The sequence below is a fragment of the Porites lutea genome, chromosome 12 (genome assembly GCF_958299795.1).
Source record: "Porites lutea chromosome 12, jaPorLute2.1, whole genome shotgun sequence".
NCBI classification, from domain to species: domain Eukaryota; kingdom Metazoa; phylum Cnidaria; class Anthozoa; order Scleractinia; family Poritidae; genus Porites; species Porites lutea.
The window spans coordinates 17,945,790-17,967,225 of record NC_133212.1 but is presented as its reverse complement, the minus strand read 5'-3'; the positions used below and the strand labels follow the sequence as shown (position 1 = coordinate 17,967,225).

Here is a 21,436-nt window from a genome sequence, read left to right as displayed (position 1 = left end):
TCTTTAGGGTTTGACAGCTTGTTAAATACAAAAAAAGTCCATTACGAGGTCGGGCGTCTACATTCCGATCTAAAGTTGTAACCGATCATGTTTTTGCTTTGGAATATTTCTCTTACATTAATAAATATTCCAAGACTGAGATTCTCGCAATTTGTCATTAACACAATTAACTGGTAATAGGACTTCGTGTTGTACTATTCAAGGGTAATCGGGCTCGTAATTTCTAATCGGGTTTTTAAATTACTCGCCAGATTACTCCCTCATTATTGTACTACACTCAGTCCTATTACCATTAATAGTAATAATAATAATAATAATAATAATAATAATAATAATAATAATAATAATGATAATGATGATAGTAGTAGTAGCAGTATTAGAAAAAGAAATCATTGACGTAATTCATTGCAAAATTCAAATTATCTTCCTCACTACCCCCTCCCCATCGGGCTCGTTTACCAGCTATGTATGGTGTTCTTTCCGGTTTTGCTGAGAAAACAGAGACTGTGGACAGATTGTATAAAGCAAACGACCATGCCTAGAAAGTCATGGATTAATAAAAGAAAGGTAAAACAATAAACTATTTTATAAAAGTATTTAATTTCTGTAAAGGTCAAAAACTGAGATGAAGTAAAATAGAGCAAACATTTCCTCATCGTTTTCCCCGACCCTTTCTAAATCTTCCCTTGCTTCCTTTTCCTCTTTTCTTTTGTTAAAATTTCAATTCTCTTTCTTCCTTCGATATTTTTCGCTTCTTTGTGATTGTAAGTCTTCGCCTTCACTATCGGTATCAATACTTTCCAGGCGATGTTTTTCTCTTTTTCGTTTTCCTGAACTTCCTCTGCTTTGCTCTCGTTCATTTCGCTTTTTTCTGTCCCTGTTTGAGAGCACTTCGATCTTCTGCCCTTCTGATAAAAAACTGTCCTTCCTTTTGTACTCTCCTTCCCTTCCATCTGATGAATGTTTTTCATCCGAGTCGCTAGCTTTTCTTTTGGCAAGACTGCGCTTTCTTCCAGCATCATGACCCTGAGCGTTCTCTTCGTCCGATCTTTGATGTCTAAATTCCTCTCTATCTTTTCGTCCCGTGCTTTCATTTTCTTTCCTTTTTGACAAATTCTGTTCTTTGTCATATCTTCTGCGACCTCCCTTTCGTTGCCTTATATCTCCATTAAAATTCTCTTCGCTTTCGTCATCAGAACCCCGAGTTATACATTTCTTTCTTTCTCTTAGGTTTGTCCTATCTTCGTTTTCTTTCCTTTTAGAAACACGTTGCCTTTCCCTATTTCTTCTGTGACCATCCTCTCGCTTTCTTTTGTGGTGTTCATAACTCTCGCTTTCATCGTCAGAACTCTGAGTTCCAAATTCCCCTCTTTCATTTCGTCTACTACTGCTGTTTTCCTTATTTTTTGAGCCACGTTCTTCACCGTCACTTCCGTCACTTCCCTGTCGTTTTTCTTCATCTTCATCACGCTCGTTTTCTTTCTCAAAGCCTTTATCCTTGAAGTCTTCCCTATTCTCTTCTAACTCACTTGATAAACTGTTTTCTTCAGAACTGTGCCTTCCTCCTCTCTTTCGTTTTATTATCGACCTGCGTTCAGAATTCTCACTACTTTCTTCGTCAGAGCTTAATACTCTAGCCTTTTTCTTCTTTATTCGCTCTTCACCTTTTCTACGCCTTCTACTTGATATTCTATATTTTCTGTTACCTTTCCTTTTAATCCCAGAGTCAAAACTTTCTCTGCTCTCTTCGTCAGTTTTTCTAGCCTCGGAATCAGAAATTTCCTCCGCCTTCTTTCTTGTTACTTTCTTCCGTAACCTCTCGTTCGATAAACCTCGTTCTTCGCTGGGGCTTCTCCTAGTTTTTCGCTTTCTTTTCCGTTCATACCCTTCTCCACTTTCTCCGCAAGAAATCTCGGGGCTGGACTCAGTTTTATTCCGTTTGCCTTTCACTTTCTTTCCCTTTTCTTTACTTGCACTGTGTCGATTAGATCCTGATCTGCAAAGAAAAGAGGCGTATCTTTGTGTTGCCGGACCGTTTAAAGGGGTTGTGTCACGGCAGTCCAGTTCATTTTGTTTAATTTTGCCAATTACTTGCCCTCAGTCGCTATGGAACTTAAAGTAAGCAAAGAAATTACATGTAAATGACAAAATCCGAGGCTAACAAATATGTCTCCTGAGCATTATGTTTCAAGTTGCAAGCAGCAGGGATCAACTTTGAAAAACTGTTAGGCTGAACACTTTTCAAAAAACCCTAATTTCAATCCGTTTGAATCTTCTCCAGTTTTGCCCGTCCGTGGCATCTGCTGTTTCTGTTATGTTACTTTAACCTTCCTTTAAAGTCTTAAGCGGTTATTTTTATGCTTCTCTTAATTTAGCGGGCATTTTGTAATTTCCTAATTTGGCTGAATTTCGTGACACAGCTCTTTAGTCTTCTATTTTGGATTCCAGCCCGTGGATTCCGGATTCCAGGTACTGGATTGCCGACTTTGTCAGTGAAACTTGGATTCCGGGGTCCAATCGCTCGTTGAATCCCGGATTCCTTAAGCTGTATTCCGAATTCCAAATCCCAAGATTCCGGATTCCACGAGCAAAAATTTATCGGATTCCCTAACATGGGGCGAAACTTGGGATTAATTTAGGTTTCTGGGACACTGCCCACCTAATCCTCCCCTTAGCTAATATTAACACTTACATCTCACTTAGGACGAGATGTTGGCTAAGGGGAGGGGTAGGTGGGCAGTCTAAATTGATCCGAAACTTGCGTCAACCCTTTCAACTCCGGAGTGAACGACAGAGCTCTTATAAGGTGATCCTAACTTACGGATCAATTCGTAGGAGGCAGCGTGGCCGAGTGGTTAGACCGCTGGACTTGCAATTCGAAGGCTCCAAGTTCAAGTCCCGGCCTGACCGCTTGTTGGATTTGTTCACGGTAGTCCCGAGTTCAAATCCTCGGTCACGCTTGTAAATAACCAGCTGGTTTGTCTCCGGCCAGTTGGTATTCTTAACCCTGTTATATTCGATTATATTTGAATTATTTGTTTCAGTCATTTGCTCGGCACCACTAGCATAAGTGCTATAAATACTGCCGAGGGTAAATAAAGAAATATTAAAATGAATATTTGTTGTTACCATTCAAACGACTTTCCCATAGCGGTACTTTTACACGGTACTAGTTGTTATTAAAGGCCTTTAGATTCGAGGACGAGGAAGACTACGGAGTACGAGAATTGACTTAAAGTTTTTTCGCGTATTCTCAAAATATAGACTTCCCGGAAAGCTTCATTTTACCATTTTTCACCAGAAAAGTTAGCACTGTTATCTTTAGTGCGGGAGGTTACGCTCTCTCCCGATCGCAAAATGATAAAACTTCTAACATTTGATATCTTGTTTTCGTCACTTCCGGCGACATCTCACTCTAAAACTCGTTGTAGAATGACGACGGATACCACTTTTTACCGCCAAAGTGACGTTGGTACACGCGCGAGCACTACTTAGTAGTGAGAAAATCTCGTAATCGTAATCGTACCCGTCTTAGTATCTAAAGGTCTCTAATTACCTTACAAAGGCGATTTTTTTGCTTTATACCCCTCAGCCGCGGGGTCAAGCATGAACTCTGATAATTCGAGACTGGCCTACTGAGTGCTGTTTGTTACAGATCGGAAACAGAGCCAAGTTTAACCTACCTTTTAACTTTTTTCGATTTCTTTTTCTTGGATTTCTGAGTTTCGTCACTTCTTTTTTCCTCAAACTCCTCTGGGTAGAGCTCTCGGTATCCACTGTGACCCCATCTGATAATTAATGAACATTCAGGAAATAATGCGACTTGAAATACCCGTTTTTACATTGGCTATTTCGATATCGCGCATAAGACTTGCACGGGGGGCGTAGATTTGGCTTTTTACGAGTACACAGTCACATTATTTCTTTTGCAATAGTTTCCAAATGTGCTAAATAATTGTCCTGTTTGAAAGAAATGAAAGCTTTTGAAAAGAAAGTAGTTGATTCTTGACAAATTATGTATAAAAGTGTGTTAAATTGAGTCTTCATGGAGACATATATTTTTCCATCAGTTCTTTCTTGTTCAGAATTATTCTGTGCCTTACTTTTAGAGACGATTGTCTCGTGAGTTTATTAACAACAAAAACGTGCAACTTGTTTTGCGAAATTGCTGCAAAACGAGTTGAGTAGCGATGTCGCGCGCTTTACCACCCACTCAGACCTGCCTTGCAACAAATTGGATTATTGCAGGTTGAGAAAGGTTTTTCCAGAAAGAAGAGAGAAGTTCTAACTTTTGCAACAAAATGTTTTACCGGCCCAAGGCAAACTTGTTTTGCAGCAAGTGACGTAAATCCGGAGAATGGCGTGACTTTCGCATAATTTTATCCAATCAGAAGGCAGTATTCACGCAACTTGCAACAACCTGGTTTGCTGCAAAACAGGTTTGAACGCGACATGGGTGGTAAAACGCACAACATACATTTTTAAATCGTTTTGTAGCAATGTTGCCAAACAAGTTCTACTAAATACACCTGTTTCTTTGAGCAGGTTTTTTTTGGCCAAAAACTACCCCGTCTATCCCCAAAGTAGCCAATGTAAAAACTTTGAGTGTAATTATTGATTGATTACCCTCCTTCCCTTCTTCTAGCTCATGCTTTTTTTCCTTTCCTTTTCCTACATATTAAAGCGTGATTCTCGAGTTTACTGCATGTAAAAACCAGCCTTTTAGCCCTTTCCAGTCAAATGGCCGCACATTTTGCTAGGTATTCAAAATTCCAGCAAGATATATATCCACAAAAACAGTTGTTCAATCAGGAAGTGACTTTATTGAGTAGAGCTCAGTGACAAGTTTTCAATGACCAACTTATAATATTTTTTAAAGTAAAATTAAGTTGACACCATTGTTCCATCTTTCACCTAATACATGTTGTACTCTGACAATGTAATGAAAAAGATCAGAAACAAAAGGCTCAATGCATAAATAAAACTGCTTTCATGTGTCAACTATACTGGATTGGTGAGACACATCTGTAACTGTACTGTAAGTCTCTACAATTTAGTTTATCAAACAAAGTTAGATGAGAAAGAAAATACAAACCTGCCAGAGTCTGCTGCTTCAAAGTTAAACAATTGCTGCGTCCAAAAACTACTTTTAGGCTCTTGAACTTCACTGTCGCATCTCATTCGTCCTACAAGCCTTGGAAAAATTTGGAAAGAGCAGACTTTTAAGTTATAGTGGAATCCCACTGTACAGACACACGCTTAATATGGACACCTAAGGCCAGTTTTGTTTTTTCCAGCCCTCCAAGCTGCGACCACTTTAGGCGCCATGGTGACTAACATTTTGGTACTGGCGACTCAATTTGCAAAATAGTCACCAAGTTAGCACCAGAGAAAACTGATACTTGAAGAAACGACATGGATGCTACTCGGCATGGATTATAAGTTACTGTATACACTTGTGAATATGGTAAACCCCGTTTAGAGACATTATTTTGGCTGAACAATACCATTCTTAAGCCCAAATTAATTATTAACCAATTATTAAAACTCAATTATTGATATATATTTTGGCGCCTAAAAAATCCTTTGGCGACTAAACCTATAGAGTTGGTCGCCAAATGGCCCTCAAACGAAAACTTTAACTTGGAGGGTTGTTGTCACAATGCAAAGCTAATATATTATTATTCTTTAAAATAAACCCAGTTAATATGGACAACAGACATCCAAATTCCCTTGTATTGTCAACCCCTTACAAGAGGAAACTTTACAGAAATGGGGAGAATGACCTTTCAAAGCAGTTTTGTCTAGTATTCAATCCACCCAGCTGAGTCGCAAATTGAAAGCATCAGGAAAAAGTCACAGACTCAATTACCGTTTATCAAAAACAACACTTTTTTTTAAAACTATTAGTCCAAGACTATGACAAAATTTAATGATCATGGGCTTTCTTTTGGATAAACCATAATAAGTTGCAGTTAAGAAATTCATCGACATTATCTTGAAAAAAAGTCTGTGTTATCATTGTTAAAACACATGTCCGTGGTATTTTTCCTGAGAGCCCACTTAATATGGACACCCGGATCATATGGACACTATGGCATGCTCCCTTGGTGTCCGAACTAACTGGGTTCCACCGTTCCCGTAAAACAGAACCTTGATATTATGACGCTGGCGGTTCTTGAGTTTGAGTTAATCTAGAGTTCTAGCCTGCTTTTTTCTAGTTCTACAAAGACCTTGCCATGGTTTTGGAAGCCAACTTGACAAGTAGGCAACTGAGTCAGAAATTGACGAATAATTTCCGTAAAATGGCTGTTCTGGAAAAGATATGAATAACCAGGGCTGTCAATAAGGGCCAGTAGCTGACCAAAACTGCCAGCTAGTTCACCATCCTTATCAGGCTACTTTTATCTTCTTCTACCATAACTGAGCTATAACTGCTAACAAAAATACAAGCACCATCGAATAAAATTGTAAAGCATCCATTTCCCAGGTTTGAATGACATTGAACGCATATATAAACAGGCTTAGATCTGTGAAACGTTCAAACCGTGTGATGTCATGGAATGCCTAGGACATTTCCACAGCATTGTTCACAGTCTTGTATGTATTCCGACGAAACAACATGGCATTGGCGGTGGAAAATACCTCTTGAAAACCCCTGGAAACACAATTTCCGAGACTCTAAATTTCAAAATGTCCCTAGATGTTCCAGCCCTTAAGAACTTGTGCCTTTGGTGCGAGTTCTAAAGCCGCCTACTACAGGTATTCATTATCAAGCTGCTGCTTAAAACTTTTTGACAGCCCTGGTTAACCAAAGCTTCACTTCTAACGATTCTAATGAAAAAGTTTGAGGGTGTTACATGCAGTTGCATGTGCTCGAACCACTTTTTCAAATGTTCTATACATTTGTCTGTAAAAATTTTTCTTCCTGCCAACTAAAATTTCCCAGGAACAATAAAAATTGCAGAAAAAATATATGGAAAATCTCAAACAAGCATTTGGAGAAATTTAAGTACAATTATTGCCACCAAAATTTGTTGGTAAAATCCATTGCTGTGTAGCTTTAGTATACAATTCATAATTATTTTTTTTAGAACACCCGTTTTTACGGAAGTTATTCAACATTAGATTATCATACAAACACTGTAATTTCTCAAGCAGTTCCCTACTCATCAAGATGGCTTCCAAAACCACGACAAGGTCTATTCTGGGCACATAAAAATATGTTACCTTTTTGTGTCCTTTGATGACGACCAACTTGTTTCGTTTCTTCGTGTATTCATTAACTCATGCTGCCTCCACATTTCACTCTCTTCTTGGATCTTTGAATAAAAGATTTATTAGTGATGGGAGACATGCACGCATGAATTTAATGAATAAATTTACGGTTAATTTCTTTTCTATTAGAAAGTAGATCTTACAGGGAAAGATTTGCTTTAGCCGGCGAGAAAATACAGTTTGAATCTGACAATATATCACGTTTCCTTTGACAAAACGAACAGACTACAGAGCGCAAAGATGTGCAATACGGATTTTATTGAATGATTTTCATGGATTATTACATTTTAGCGCAGCTCTATTAATTAGTTGAATTCATTTGTGAAGTATCATCCAATTTAACTCTAGAGCTGTTAATCAAAGCTTCAATAAACTATCCCATGCTAAGTAGCCTGCGAACACAAACTTGTTTTTGGTTATCGCTTTGGCTGAGTGTGGAAGAAGGGGCACGAGAGCCGGCTGTCTGTTTTTGTGCTCTCAAGAGATGGACATAACAGCTTTCTTAACACAATATTCAAGACGAAAAGAAACTCTATAAATATGTGACAAAAGTATACACGTACCTTGTTGGAGGCATCTGTATGACGAATGACATTTTTTAACAATCCTTTATCGACGAACTTTCTTTGCACCGCCATCTTGATTCTAATAAAGGCCTGGTTACAAGTTGACAAAAAGGCTTGGATGCCAAGTAGGAAAAATGGAGTGGCATGTGGAATCCGAGGGCGCGATCCATTCAACCAAAATTTCCGGAAATTTCGGTCCAAAACTCAATGGATCGGTTCGGTCCAACCGGAAAAGTTTCGAAAAAACAGGTCCACCTTTTGAGGTGGTCCTCTTTTCCCGGTCGGACTGGTCTGAATGTTGGTTGAATGGATCGCGCCCCGAAATTCCGGGTTCCACATGCAAGAATTTCACGGATTCCGGAATCTGGATTACCCTGCATAGGGTAATATTTTTACACAAACCATGAGTTGTTTTTCTTGTGTCGTTGTCTATGCAAACTATTCTTCGAATTTTATCTTAAAAAAGGCTCCTGATCTGAGTCATCACACTGGTGAAATTTTTAAGCCCATTTTTAGGTATCGGTCTATTTTCCTCCTTTTTTCTTCAATCTTAATTTCACAATAAAGGTGAGTCAAAATGCATAATTTTGTTACAGTTTGTAATTGCTGAGTCAGCAGCCCCTGCTGAGTATTCGTTTGCCGTGACGAAATGGAAATTATTCGGGTCATGGAAGGTTGCCTTGAGGTACGTTAGACAATACGTGTAGGTTTATATAACGTAGCTTGCGTGAGTTAAGTAGACATAAATACCCGCTGCTTAGCATAATTTATGCGCTCAATGACTTTCGTCTGGAACGGCACTTGCTCGATGTTGATGTTTCATAGTGTGTCTCGTGATCTCGAAAATTAAAAAGAGCCATCACCACCAGCGTATCATATGTCTTTACACGCTGACTATTCACCGATGATGGAGACGGACTCAAAGCCGCAAGTGTTTGTAACTTCGGAATCAAAGCGTTTTTCCCCTGGTAGCGTTCGTTGTCGGTTCCTTGTTATATTTGTTGCAGCTCTCGGAATTATCGCATTAACTTTGATCATCTTGCAGTTCGTCGTTCCCAAAAACACCAACGCAAAGACGACCAAACTTCCAGATGTTGCTTGCACTGGCGATTGCACAATTACCCTTGTTGAAAGCATTCCCGAAAACGTGGCTTTTCCTAAAGGTTCAATTCATAACCCGTCCATTTACAGCGGGTGGAAGAACCTGCTGAAGATGGCAACCAAAGAGATCGACATAGCGTCGTTTTACTGGACGCTGCGAGGAGATGATACCAGCACCTCTGACCCGAGCACTAAGCAGGGGGAGGATGTGTTTCAGAGCTTGGAGGCTGCTGGTGAACGAGGTGGGCCATAAAAAATCGCGTGAAACTTACATGTTTGTTTCACGTGGTCAGCCACTATGCAAACTTCTTGGAAAAAGAAAGTTTTTGTGGTTATTGCTTTTATGTAAATCAATCCAGGCGTAGTTAATTGATAAACCGATAATCGATAACCATCATTAATAATCAATATCAATCATCAATGAAATATCGATTTCTAATATCTGCAATAATTGCAGATATCAGAAATCGATATTTCTATCAATTATTGATAGAAATCAATAATGATTGATTTCTAAATTGTTATCAATCAGGGTTCATACAGGTCATGGGAAACCTGGAAAGTGATGAAATTTAAGAATTTCATTTTCCAGGCCTGAAGAGTCATGGAATTTAATTGTCGGTCCTGGAAAGTAATGGGAAATTAAAGTTTTGGTTGATAAATTAGTTAACTGCAGATGACAAGGCAAGGACAAATAAGATAAGGAGAAGTAATTGAACAGTGCAAATGGCACACATTTTATTGGACACCGCAGTTTGTCCGTTGTACTGAGTTAGGTCAAAAAATACCCTAAAACAAGGACAATTTTTAGAAATTTCTAATGTGGCAGCTACATGTAAACTTATGGTCAAAGAAAACTTGGAAAGGTCATGGAAAAAGTCATGGAAAGTCATGGAATTTGGAGAGCTCAAAAGAATACAAACCCTGTCAATTACATGTGTAGTGTAGTATTGATTATAACTGGAAAAGACTTACCGGTACTTATCTCAAGAGTACAGAATGTAAGCTGTTGGAATGGTAACTCTGAGGAGCCCGGGGCCCCCTCCCCACCCCCTTATCTCAGGGTCTGGATGACCGGGACCCCTTCTTCTCTGAGGGTCTGGATCAGCCACTGCAATACCCAAAATAATTCCCGCTGGATGTCTTTCAACAAGGAAATTGGGGACAATATCTCACTACTTTTTACACATTTCTCACTACCTTTCCCAGCTGTAGGTTCAGAATGTCACCTTTTTTTACCTTTTGGGGGTTGGCAAGTCTGTGATTGAATGTATACATATACTGTATTTTAACATCAGCCAAATTTCAAAAGAGGAATTGGGGATGCTCTCTTTGTTTATGTAGAGAGTACAATATACATGTGTATAAAGCTATTTCCAGAAAGGTTGCCGCAAAAAGTGCGGGTGACAATCCTGAAAGATATTGTAGGCAGTTTTGAGTTCACTGCTCTTCAAGGAAATTTGAAAGAATGGCATGAGAGGCCATGGACGTATGTTTGCGAGTGCTAAAGGAAAGCAACAAAGGCAGGTTTGACAGTTACAGTGTCAGGAATAGTGTATTGATCATATCCCATATTACCTTTTGAGATTGTAGCGTGCACATTTTTTCGGACAACCTTTCTCGAAATAGCTGTATGTCTTGTAGCCTGTCTAATGCAATATTATATTAATGTTTTAGAAACTCTAACCTTATTTTATAGACTGGAGAAAACTACATGTAATTAAATTGTTATTGATTCATTGTTGTATTGAAGGTGTGAAGATCCGCATTGTTCAGTCACCTCCAAGTAAGGAATTTCCAAGCCTGGATACAATTGAACTTCAAAAGAAGAAATTAGCAGAAGTGCGCCTTTTGGACATGACGCGTCTAGTAGGTAGCGGAATCATCCACACAAAGATGTGGCTGGTTGATGGTCAGCACTTTTATGTTGGCAGTGCAAACCAGGACTGGAGGGCACTTACACAAGTACGCATGGCTACTCATAATATTAGACTAATCTGACAGTTGAGCTTTTAGGCAAAATAAACCAAAGAGATAAGAAAATATTGACAATAATAATAACTAATGATATCCATCACATCATGCAGGGCTTGAAAAAAATCCTGTCTTTTTAAAGCTGTCTTGTCTAATGGGCAATGGTCAAAGCAAGTCATGTTCTAATAGAATTATTAACTAATACAAACAATAAGTGGCATCAAGTAAGCAAAATGTGAACTGTGCATGCCCAAAGGACAAGATTGAATTCATGGTTTTTTTTATAGCCCTGATTATTTTTTTCCCTCAAGAGCCACTTTCTCCTAAATAATTATGTCTTGACTAATACTGTAATGTCAAAGTAATAAATATATAAGCAACTAATAATAAAACAGGTAGCGCATCCACAAAGTGGTTCTTCATCTACCTGATTCCTGGTCGAATTGGAATTTGTAAATTGTTGAAGATTTGGGGAAAACCAGAGTACCCAGAGAAAAACCTCTCTCAGCAAGGGAGAGAACCAACAACAAAGTCAACCCACATAATGGCGTCGATGCCTGGATTTGAACCGGGCCACATTGGTGGGAGGCCAGTGCTATCACCACTGCATCACCTTTGCTCCCCGTTGAGTAAGTCGAGAGTGGTGAGTCGACCAATTCCAAAAAATTAGCTTCCAGGTCTTTTGAAAACAAATACCAAGGGTCACGCCCACCAGGAGTGCAGGCTTTTATCCTAAAAATTGCTTGCACACAAGTATAGTGGGCATTTATGACCATTCTGTCTAAAGTAAACTAAGAGCCAGGATACATGTACACGACCAGTCAGTCCGAAGTAAACTAACTCTAAGAGCCAGGATACAAATAGACTATAATTTAATAATACATGTGTATGGATTGACAAAAGAAAATACCAAAGGAAATCAAATTTATGCTCAATTTGATGCAGATTCAAGAGCTCGGACTTATGACATACAACTGTAGTTGCTTAGCTGAGGATATGAGCAAGATATTTGAAGTATACTGGGACCTGGCATTACCAAAGTCTAAAATTCCAGATCCGTGGCCAGACAAGTACAAAACATCTATCAATGCAGGTTAGAACACTGAGTATAAACATTGATTTGAGTAATATTCCTTGAGGCAGATCATTGACTGTCAACATTTTTAAGCTGGTGCTTATCCCTGGCCAGTTTTTTTTTTTCCATGAATTAAGTGGCTGGGAAAATACCAACGGAACGGTCAATCGATTTGAAGATTTTTTTGGTAGAATATCCTGTTTGTGTGATTAATGTGGCTGTTGGGTGTTTAAAAATGCATATTAAGTTCTGCAGTCTTTTTTGTGCCTTGAATATATAGACTGAAGTACTATGTTTTAATTTCAGTAAACTGTACATGTAATAAAGAGTTTTGGCATCTGTCTCCAGATTAAGTGTCTGGTTACATAAACATCCAAGCATTTTCAATTTAGGGCTCATTGTTTTTTTAAACTGGGAGTCATTTGTTATGGACAGGGACTCGTGAATTTTCACAAGATGAGTCCCAGGACTCACCATAACTATTTGTAACAAAATCATCGACTAACTAATTGATTACTTGATATGATTCTATGTTAAAAGAAATAACTAAAAATGTATCCTAAATTGATGCCAGTCCATTGCAATGTTACTCCCGGCCAGTACTAAGTTCACTGTTAGTCATTTATACACCAGGGTGCGGGAGTAATGCCCAAGAACCCAACATATTGACCACAGCAGGGCCTTACCCTCGCAGCCTCCTCTAATATTACCAAAGTGAATTAAACATTGTTGCTTTAATTGCTGTTTTGAATTTCCCACACCTGATCCACCCTCCCCCCCCCCCCCCACCCCCCCCAATCAGATCAGCCGAGGAAGTGATCTTGGGAGGAAAACGTTTGCTGATCTTTTCCTATTAATTTGTTTCACCGCTAAATCTATATTGTGGTTGTTATTCACCATATGATCCAGTTCTTTTGACTAATCAGTGATTGTGGTTTTTTCAATACATTATGTAAGAATTTGATCCATTTCTTATCTTCTCCCTTTCTTATTGCTAAATCTCCCAGCCTATTTTTCATAAGTAGCTAGTCAATCTGAAAAGTGTTTTTCTTTCAATAACCAAATTTTTTCTTCTTTTGGAATAAGGACTGACTAATATTTTTCTCCTTAATTTACACCCCCACCCTAGTCCTGGTGAGTAGGATTTTGATCCTTTTACCTCTGTTTTTATTATCATAATATTTATTTCTGGTGTTATCATTTTTTAAGATTCTCCTGCTCAAATCAAAATCAATGGTTCAAATGCAGCTGGAATTTATTTAGCATCAGCTCCAAAGCAACTGTGTCCTCCAGAGAGAGCTGATGATTTATCAACCATCCTGAGAATTATTGACAGTGCAAAACAGTTTGTGTATGTGTCTGTGATGGACTATTTTCCAACCACCTTATACACAGAGAACAGAACGTAAGTAATAAGTAATGGTAACAGGACTGAGTGGAGTCCAATTCGGTCTGTAATCATATGAGTGATTAACAAAATCGGACGACCGCGTAGCGGGAGTCCGATTTGTTTAATCACGAGTATGATTACAGACTGCATGAATTGGATGACACGAAGTTCTGTTACCAATTAATCATAACTTTAACAAAATTTGTGATACAATAGGCTATTTTTTAAACCAAAATACAAGAAATTCGAAATTTTGTTTTGCTAGCAGTGAAAAAAAAAGCCATTTCAGCGCGCGCGTGATGGCGCGTACTGTCCAATTACTTAGGCATGACGCGTACTGTCCTTTTAAACTGTCCAATTAAGGCTGAAATCAGGGCAGTTGAGAGCCAATCAGATTTGACAATTTTGTTATGGTTATGATTAATATTATTATACATTGTCCTCATTATCTGTCTCCTCATTGGTTAAGAGCCAACAGATAATTTTGGAAATTAGTGCAACTTACAGATTAGTTAGTCATCTGTTAGCAGATAACTAACTAATCTGTAGGTTGCGCGTACAATGCGTGATTTCCAAGAACAACATTCACAGGAAAAAATAACGGATTCCCATTTTTGGATATTTTAGGGTATTTAAAGAATACCCATAAAAATCCCAAATTTGGCAAAGTGAGACAAGTCCCAACCAGGGAATTCCCAACCAAGTTCCCTGATTGGGACTTGTCTCACTCTTCCAAATTTGGGATTTTTGTGGGTATTCTTTAAATTCCCTAAAATATCCAAAAATGGGAATCGGTTATTTTTTCCTGTGATTCGGTTCATTGCGACAATGTGTTTGTCATTATTTTCTTCAAAACAATGCATATTAAAACAATAATGTTAGATTTGGTTTTTGCACTAATAATCCTAAATAATTAAGGTCTGGGCAATATTGTTATCAGCCTCGGCCTTTGGCTCAGCTGATATCACAATATATAATTCGACCTAAGTAAATGCTAGATTGACTTAGTTGCTTTATCTATTCATATTTGCTTTATTGAATTATCTTTTTTGTTGTTCTGTATTAGTATTTTTTTGTCGTATCCACTTTATTAGGAATGCTTTATATTTTCCCATCTATTACTTCATTATTACTTCATGTATTTTTGCCCTTTTTAAATTAATTATTCGTGTCTGTAAATCTGTAAATTTGTTTAAGCTATGGAGAAATCAATAAAATATACTACTAAAAATACTACTTGATTATTCCAGACATCACAAAAGCCTTATCCAAAAATTGTTTAATGATAAACTACCATTAGTAGTACTAATCTTCAAAGTGCCGCTTGGTAAACACCTTGGTGATAATACTGGGAAACCATTGTTGTGTTTACACAAATTACATCTATTTCAAGAAAGGTTGTTGGAAAAAGTGCACGCAACAATCCTGAAAGGTATTGTGGGTGGTTTGAGTTCACTTTTCTTCAAACAAATTTGAAAGAACAGAACAAGAGGCCATGGATGTACATGTATGTTTGTAAATGCTAATGGCAAGCAACAAAAGTAGTTTCAACAGCTACAGTACATCAGGAACAGTGTATTGATCATATGCCATGTTATCTTTTGGGATTGTCGCGTGCATATTTTTTCAGACAATCTTTCTCGAAATAGGTGTATGTTGCCAGTCAACTTGCCAAAAATCAACCAGCCCAAGGTCATAACACACAGCCCTGAATTACATCACCTGAAATTTGCACTTCAGTAGGCATGTGGCTTCAAATAGTAGCCTTGTAGTATTTGTTTTTTAATGACTGTGTAGCCATTTATATATGGGGTAATGCTAATTTTGGGCAAACAAAATGTTGTGAAGTGGTGTAAAGGCAGCAAGTCACTTGATGCACAAATGCCACAGGTTTAAAATTTAATATGTTACTAATATTCATTAATCCAAGAATTATTCTTGTTGTCTGTAATTAAGATGTGACTCACATTATGCAATATTACATGTACAATGTACATGAAACTTCACATAACACTGATGTAAAATAAAGGTATATTACCATATTACAAAAGGAGTTTAAAAATATTCTTGACTTACCTACAAAATGATTTCATCCTCGGCCTCAAAATTGCCAGGGAATCACCTTAACAGCATGATAAACAGCACCATGTACAGAAACTTACTGCGGGTAGCTTTCATAAGAGGAATATCACACCATAGGATTTTATCCAGGCTCAAAAGATACGGAACCACCTTGTAGAGGAAAATAAACAACACCGACGGAAAGAATATTGCTCAGTATCTTTCATATGAGAATTCATATCCACGCACTCAAAAGCTACAACTACCTTGGACAGTATAATAAACAGTACCACAGAAAAGTTAAGCTTAACTGCTTTAAATGGCAACACTTTAGGAGTTGAACCACTCACAGACTCCGAAGTTAGAACCACCTAATACAGCATAATGAACAGCACCACAGGAATTTACTGCTCATTAGCTTTGTCTTGAATGGTCATGCTTTAGGATTTCGTCCACAGACTCAGAAATTAGAACGTTTTTGTACAGTATGATAGTCTAAAACGCTTACTCCGTACAATAGTACTCAGAGTCAAAACTTACGGTGGTTTAAATTTCCTTTACCTTCTTCCAGGTACTGGCCAGTCATAGATGATGCTTTACGACGAGCAGCATTTGACCGTAAAGTGAAAGTACGACTTTTAGCCAGTTTATGGAACCACACTCGCCCTGATATGAAGCTCTACCTACAATCGCTCGCCGCTCTCAATGGTGCTAATGCTGCATCAGTTCAAGTGGTACGTCATTTAAGTTCGAAGGGTACTATTCAAATGAACCAATCACGTCTCAAGAAAGATACATCTACCGCGGGAAAAGGGGTATAGAAATAACACACACAAAAAAGCCACGATTGGATTTGCTTTTACATTTAATAGGTTAAAGTGGCTCGACCAATTATTTTTGTAGGTACACCTTCCATCTTTGAATCTGTAAGACTTAAACAAATTTATCTTTATTGCAATAGTGTTGGCTCTAAATCGAATTGCAGCCTTTAATGCTTGACGCTACCCATACTTCGGGTGCTTGTCTTCTGTTGTGCGAAGTTTCACAAACATCTATGAGAGGAATTCGAGATATCTTGCAATTTCTACAAAAAGGGCATAAATTATGCACGAACTGAAGACTGGACTTAATGCAGACAAATGTGCTACTTTTTGGATGTTTTCGAAAAGTTTTTTCACCCATTCGTTTTGTAAATGACCCTCATACACTCTACAACCTGCTAAACGCAAGTAGACTTGCGCGATTTCAAAAAACATGAAAACATGTGAATCCGGGTAAAACGCAATGCTGAGTTCTTTGGGTAATTTTAAAGGCTACTTTCACAAAAACAGCGAATAAGACAAAATTCGTCGATAGATTTTCTTTAAAAAATTTCAGTGCTGCAATTGATCAGTGTACTATAAAATCCTCGAATTTTGTGTCCATTGAAAACTTTTGAAGTTGTCTAACGTAGGTGCAAATTTGATTTGATTTAAGATCTTCGGAAACTTTCCGAGGAACGATCGAAGATCTTTGGAAACCTTTTGTCAGATGAACAGTCAGCTTTTCTTTCCCTTCGCGCTGGCTTATTCTAACTCAGTTGGTGTCAGTTGGAAGTCACGCCATACACGGGATTTACGTCACTTGCTGCATAACCAAGTTTGCCTTGGGTCGGTAAAACGTGCAACATATATAGAATTTGTTGCAAAAAGTAGAACTACTCTCTACTGTCTGCAACAAATTTTCGCAACCTGCATCAACGTGAATTGTTAGACGACAAGTTTAAACATCGCTATTCAACTCGTTTTGCGGCAATTTTGCAAAATGTGTTGCACCTTTCTGTTGCCTGCCCGTTTTTCTGTACCTTTAGATATAATTGTTTTTACTAATAATTTAAAATAAACTACGATCTGCAATCCGCGTTAATGTCGTAATTTGTCTTGTCCCAACAAATGCTGAAATGTTCTTTGCTAAAAATTTCATGGATTTATGCCTTCAACCCATAATTCTTTGGATAATTCTTTCCATTCCTATCTTCGTGTGAATTAAAATTTAGACTAATCTAATGTGGTTTAAGTGTGAATTTCTTGTGTCTCACGGCATACAGCAATGCCACTATTTTGACTGCCTTCCATGACTTCTAGAAGCCCAGTCTGGAATAAATGCTGCCCTTGAATAAGCGCCAAATGTACAAATGTTATTTTTAGTTTTAATAAACTTTTAATGACTGGTCTCGAGGGAAACAGTTTGTTTCCCGAGAATCTCAAAGTTTCCCGAGGCGAACCGTGCACTGTTACCCTCTTACGTCATAGACTTTTGCAATGTTCCCCGCTCAGAGATTTTGGCGGGAAATAGTTTCATTGTTAGATGTCATGTGACCTCGAAGTAACCAATGAGAGCGCGCGCTGTTGGGAAAAAATTTCCAGCTATATAACAACAGTATTGGTTAGAGCGGTTTGCAGTTTATTAACCTTTACTCATTTTGACCACTTTGTTTTACAGAAGTTCTACAAAGTTCCACCCTACAGCAAGGAAATCCCATATGCACGTGTCAACCACAACAAGTTTATGGTCACAGATTCTGTAGCCTACGTTGGCACATCTAACTGGTCAGCGGATTACTTTACGGGCACAGCTGGTATTGGTTATGTCATCAACGAAACCGAGACTGGAAATACTGTACGAGCGCAGTTACAAGCAGTGTTTGAGAGAAACTGGGACTCGAATTTTACTATATCAGTGAACTGTAACCAGTGAGACCATATACATTACAATGGCGATAACCAGTACGCTCTTGTGATAACTGAAGGGCTTCGCATTTTGCTACTTCGCATGCGTTATGCCCCTCTCAAGAACGTCATAGATCTTTGGATTTCTAAAGGATTTTCCGTGTTCTAACAGAAAAGTAGTTTTGTATGGCTTACGACGATGTGGGGGAAATAGTCCTTATTGAATTTAAAATAATTACCAATCACCAATTAGTTTTCACGGATAAGTAAGTTTTTTTCAGACTTTCAAAGTCAGGAAAAAGGTTATGAAATTAGGGTCATGTAGAATAACATATATTCTCACATTTTACTAAGGACTAGGCCAAACGTCGAACTCTGTTACATAAGACGAACCGATCTCTAATTTGGTCGACCTAAATTAAGTTAAGATCGTCTGTTGGGTCGGACGTCGAACTTGAGGCGCGTCGAACCAATCAACTCAACCAGATCAGTGATCAATTTTCTTCCGAACGAGGCTAAAAATGCATTATCATATAAGTTTGGAATTTATTAGTTGAGTTCGTCGCATGTGAAGGTCGATGTTTGTCTCGGAGACGATCATCAGACGTTCTATCCGTCTGCTCAAATGGATAGAACGTTTTGGATGATCCAAACCTATTCAGACGAACGTAAATGAGCTAGACGTCGATATTTTTATGAACTTAACTCACCAAGTTTGGTTCGTCTTCTACACGTGCGTACCTGAAAAAGTTGAAGGTAATGAATACAAATTGATTATTTTCAAAAAACACAGTTTGCTTCAATTCGCTTAACTCTAATAGTTTCCTTGAAATATTTTTTCTCTAAAACAATGGACTGTTATACTTTACAAACCGTAATGTCGCTTTTCAGATAAGTCACAGGAGTCATTGGTGGACCGAATCTTGAATGATATTCGAAAGGGAGGAAACTTTTTGGCGCTCATATAGCAAGCTGGGTGCTATAGAGCATCACCGCGTTGTTTTCAGCTCAGCCGGTCAAAGTAGGCGAAGTAGGGCACGATTACGTCATGGTATGGTGTTTATGTCGATATGAAAACATCATGGCAAGCAGCGCTAAAAAGATCACTTATTTGTAAATAAAATCTGAGGTATTACTAGCTTCTTGTCTTTATTAGGACTAATTCAAGGTAAGTGATTAACGTGCTTCAGTCAATAAGCCGGAAAAGGCGACAAAGACGATATTACATGGCCGCGCGGGGATACGAGTTTTATCTTCTCGAGCTGAAAGTATCTCTCACGAGTGAGCGAAGCGAACGAGTGTGAGATACTTTCAGCACGAGAAGATAAAATTCGTATCCCCAGTCGGCGGTGTAATGTTCTGTTTATTTCATAGATACTGATGAAATTCCTACGTAAAACACAACTTGAAGCTCATCTGCGGATACATCTGCAGAGAATTAAGAGAGTGTCGACACGAAAAGCTATCCGGTTTGTGAACAAAGCCTTAATCAATCAACCTCGTTCCCAGAGTTCTCTCCCACCCGCCCTACGGAGCGAGAGAGAGAGAGACCCTGGAAAACGCTGGTCACGTGTCTCCCAGAATCTGGGAGATTACAAACAAACGATTTGGGGGAGGGGCAGGTAAGCGTGAAATTTGTCTCTACGGAGCGTAGACAGGTCAGTGCAGCCATGAAACTGTGTACCTGGCCTGATCTTGAACGCCGAAAATAATGCACAAAATCCTTTGACAGCGAAAGCGTAACTTCCTGCAGAATATCTGGAGGCTAATCGGATGTTTATCAGCGATGCTTTCATTTGGCACATGCAACGGAAATCGCGGAGGATTCACCGTTTGTGCAGTCAAAAATAATTTAGGTATCCTGGTAGTAGAATTCATACCGAAACGCATTAGATTTGAATTGCCGTTTCTATGTTGTGGAGGCCACTTTAGAAAACAAATAAAGTATCTGTATGTGTTTTAAAGACTATTATTATGCAGGTCATGTTGTCTGTGTTTTGTCTCTGTTTATACTACTTCCTGTTGTCTTCCATGTCGCGTTGGTCTTTGATCTATTTACCACTTTTCTATTGCTGCATCGTAACAAAGGTTAGGGGGTGGAAAATGCTGACATTTTAGGCTATAGCTTTCCGTGAAGTCACTTAATCGAATCGTAAATGTACTATATGCATTCCTTGCTGTCAATGTAACTGCGATGTTTTTTCCCGGGGGTTTGTCACGCCGAACCGCTAACACCGCAACTGGTATAGGTTATCTGACCAGCCGCTGTCAGACAAACATTGAAACTTTTAATATAGAAGTTCTATGTACAGGGATTCTACCTTCAAAATATTAACTCGCTTGTGTATAACTCAAGATCTTAGATTTTTAGCGATTGGTGTCATCGGTTAAACCGGGGATAACGCTAGTGTTTGATTCCTTCTCTGGTAATTCACTTGCTTATCTGATAGTTTTGTTTAGGCAGAAATTTCCCTTAGTTTCAGTTATAGTTGTAGTAGGGTTAGCAAATCTATTTTGCTGTTGCGATCACTGCGTGAACGTTGCGAATAAACCAGACAAACAAATGTGAGACAAAGGACTCCTCCCTCAGAATTCATTTTGTTCTAGAGCCACGTGACCAGCGTTTTCCAGGGTCTCTCTCTCTCTCGCTCCGTAGGGCGGGTAGGAGAGAACCCTGGGAACGAAGTTGTTTAAACAATCAATAAACCAATGAGAAAACAAAAATGTTTAACCTGTTCCACAGGGTCCGGAGGAGTTCAGTTTGTCGTGAAAACTGCGAAAACTTTGTTAAAAACGGGAAGCTCTCTTGTAATTGGCTAATCATATTGGTAACCATGGCAACACCAATATCCTCACACGGGAAAGATAAAAATAGTATCTTCACTGCGCGCGACGAAGATATGATTTTTTAGTAAAAGGAAAAATCCTGGTATTTCATCAGTATTTATATAATAAAAAGAATTTATAACTTAAGCCCCGTGCAAACGGACGGAACATTTTTGGCCCAATGTTGTTGAATGTTATATGTTGCATCCGTTTTCACACCCTGTTGCTTTTTGTTGCGTGTGGTTGGGACCAGAGTTGTTGCGCAAAGTTTAAAACGGGTCATACGTCAGTTATCTACGTGCGCGTGTCCGTTTGCACGTTGGTTTACTCAAAGTCATTTCGACTGTGAAAACGCTTTCATGGCTTCCTACGTAACCTCACCTTAAATCAAGACACCTTAAAACGATTTGAAACTTTTGATGAGGCGAGACGGATTTGGGACTGAATGTGCGTATGT

General features: G+C 38.6%; 2 protein-coding genes across 2 annotated transcripts; one reads left to right on the top strand and one right to left on the bottom strand.

The window, feature by feature from the left end:
• Positions 1 to 537: 537 nt before the first annotated feature.
• Positions 538 to 7,949, bottom strand: LOC140921705 (uncharacterized). Its single transcript, XM_073371717.1, has 5 exons — positions 7,842 to 7,949; positions 7,231 to 7,322; positions 5,096 to 5,194; positions 3,684 to 3,788; positions 538 to 1,996 (listed from the first exon to the last, which is right to left on the bottom strand). Exons 1-5 carry the CDS (start codon positions 7,914 to 7,916, stop codon positions 721 to 723), a joined length of 1,647 nt encoding a protein of 548 aa, XP_073227818.1. The 5' UTR covers positions 7,917 to 7,949; the 3' UTR covers positions 538 to 720.
• A 680-nt stretch (positions 7,950 to 8,629) lies between these two features.
• On the top strand, positions 8,630 to 19,304 carry LOC140921412 (5'-3' exonuclease PLD3-like). Its single transcript, XM_073371408.1, has 6 exons — positions 8,630 to 9,187; positions 10,699 to 10,910; positions 11,865 to 12,012; positions 13,204 to 13,399; positions 16,017 to 16,179; positions 17,927 to 19,304. The coding sequence occupies exons 1-6, from the start codon at positions 8,722 to 8,724 to the stop codon at positions 18,179 to 18,181; spliced, it is 1,440 nt and encodes a 479-aa protein (XP_073227509.1). The 5' UTR covers positions 8,630 to 8,721; the 3' UTR covers positions 18,182 to 19,304.
• Positions 19,305 to 21,436: the final 2,132 nt, after the last annotated feature.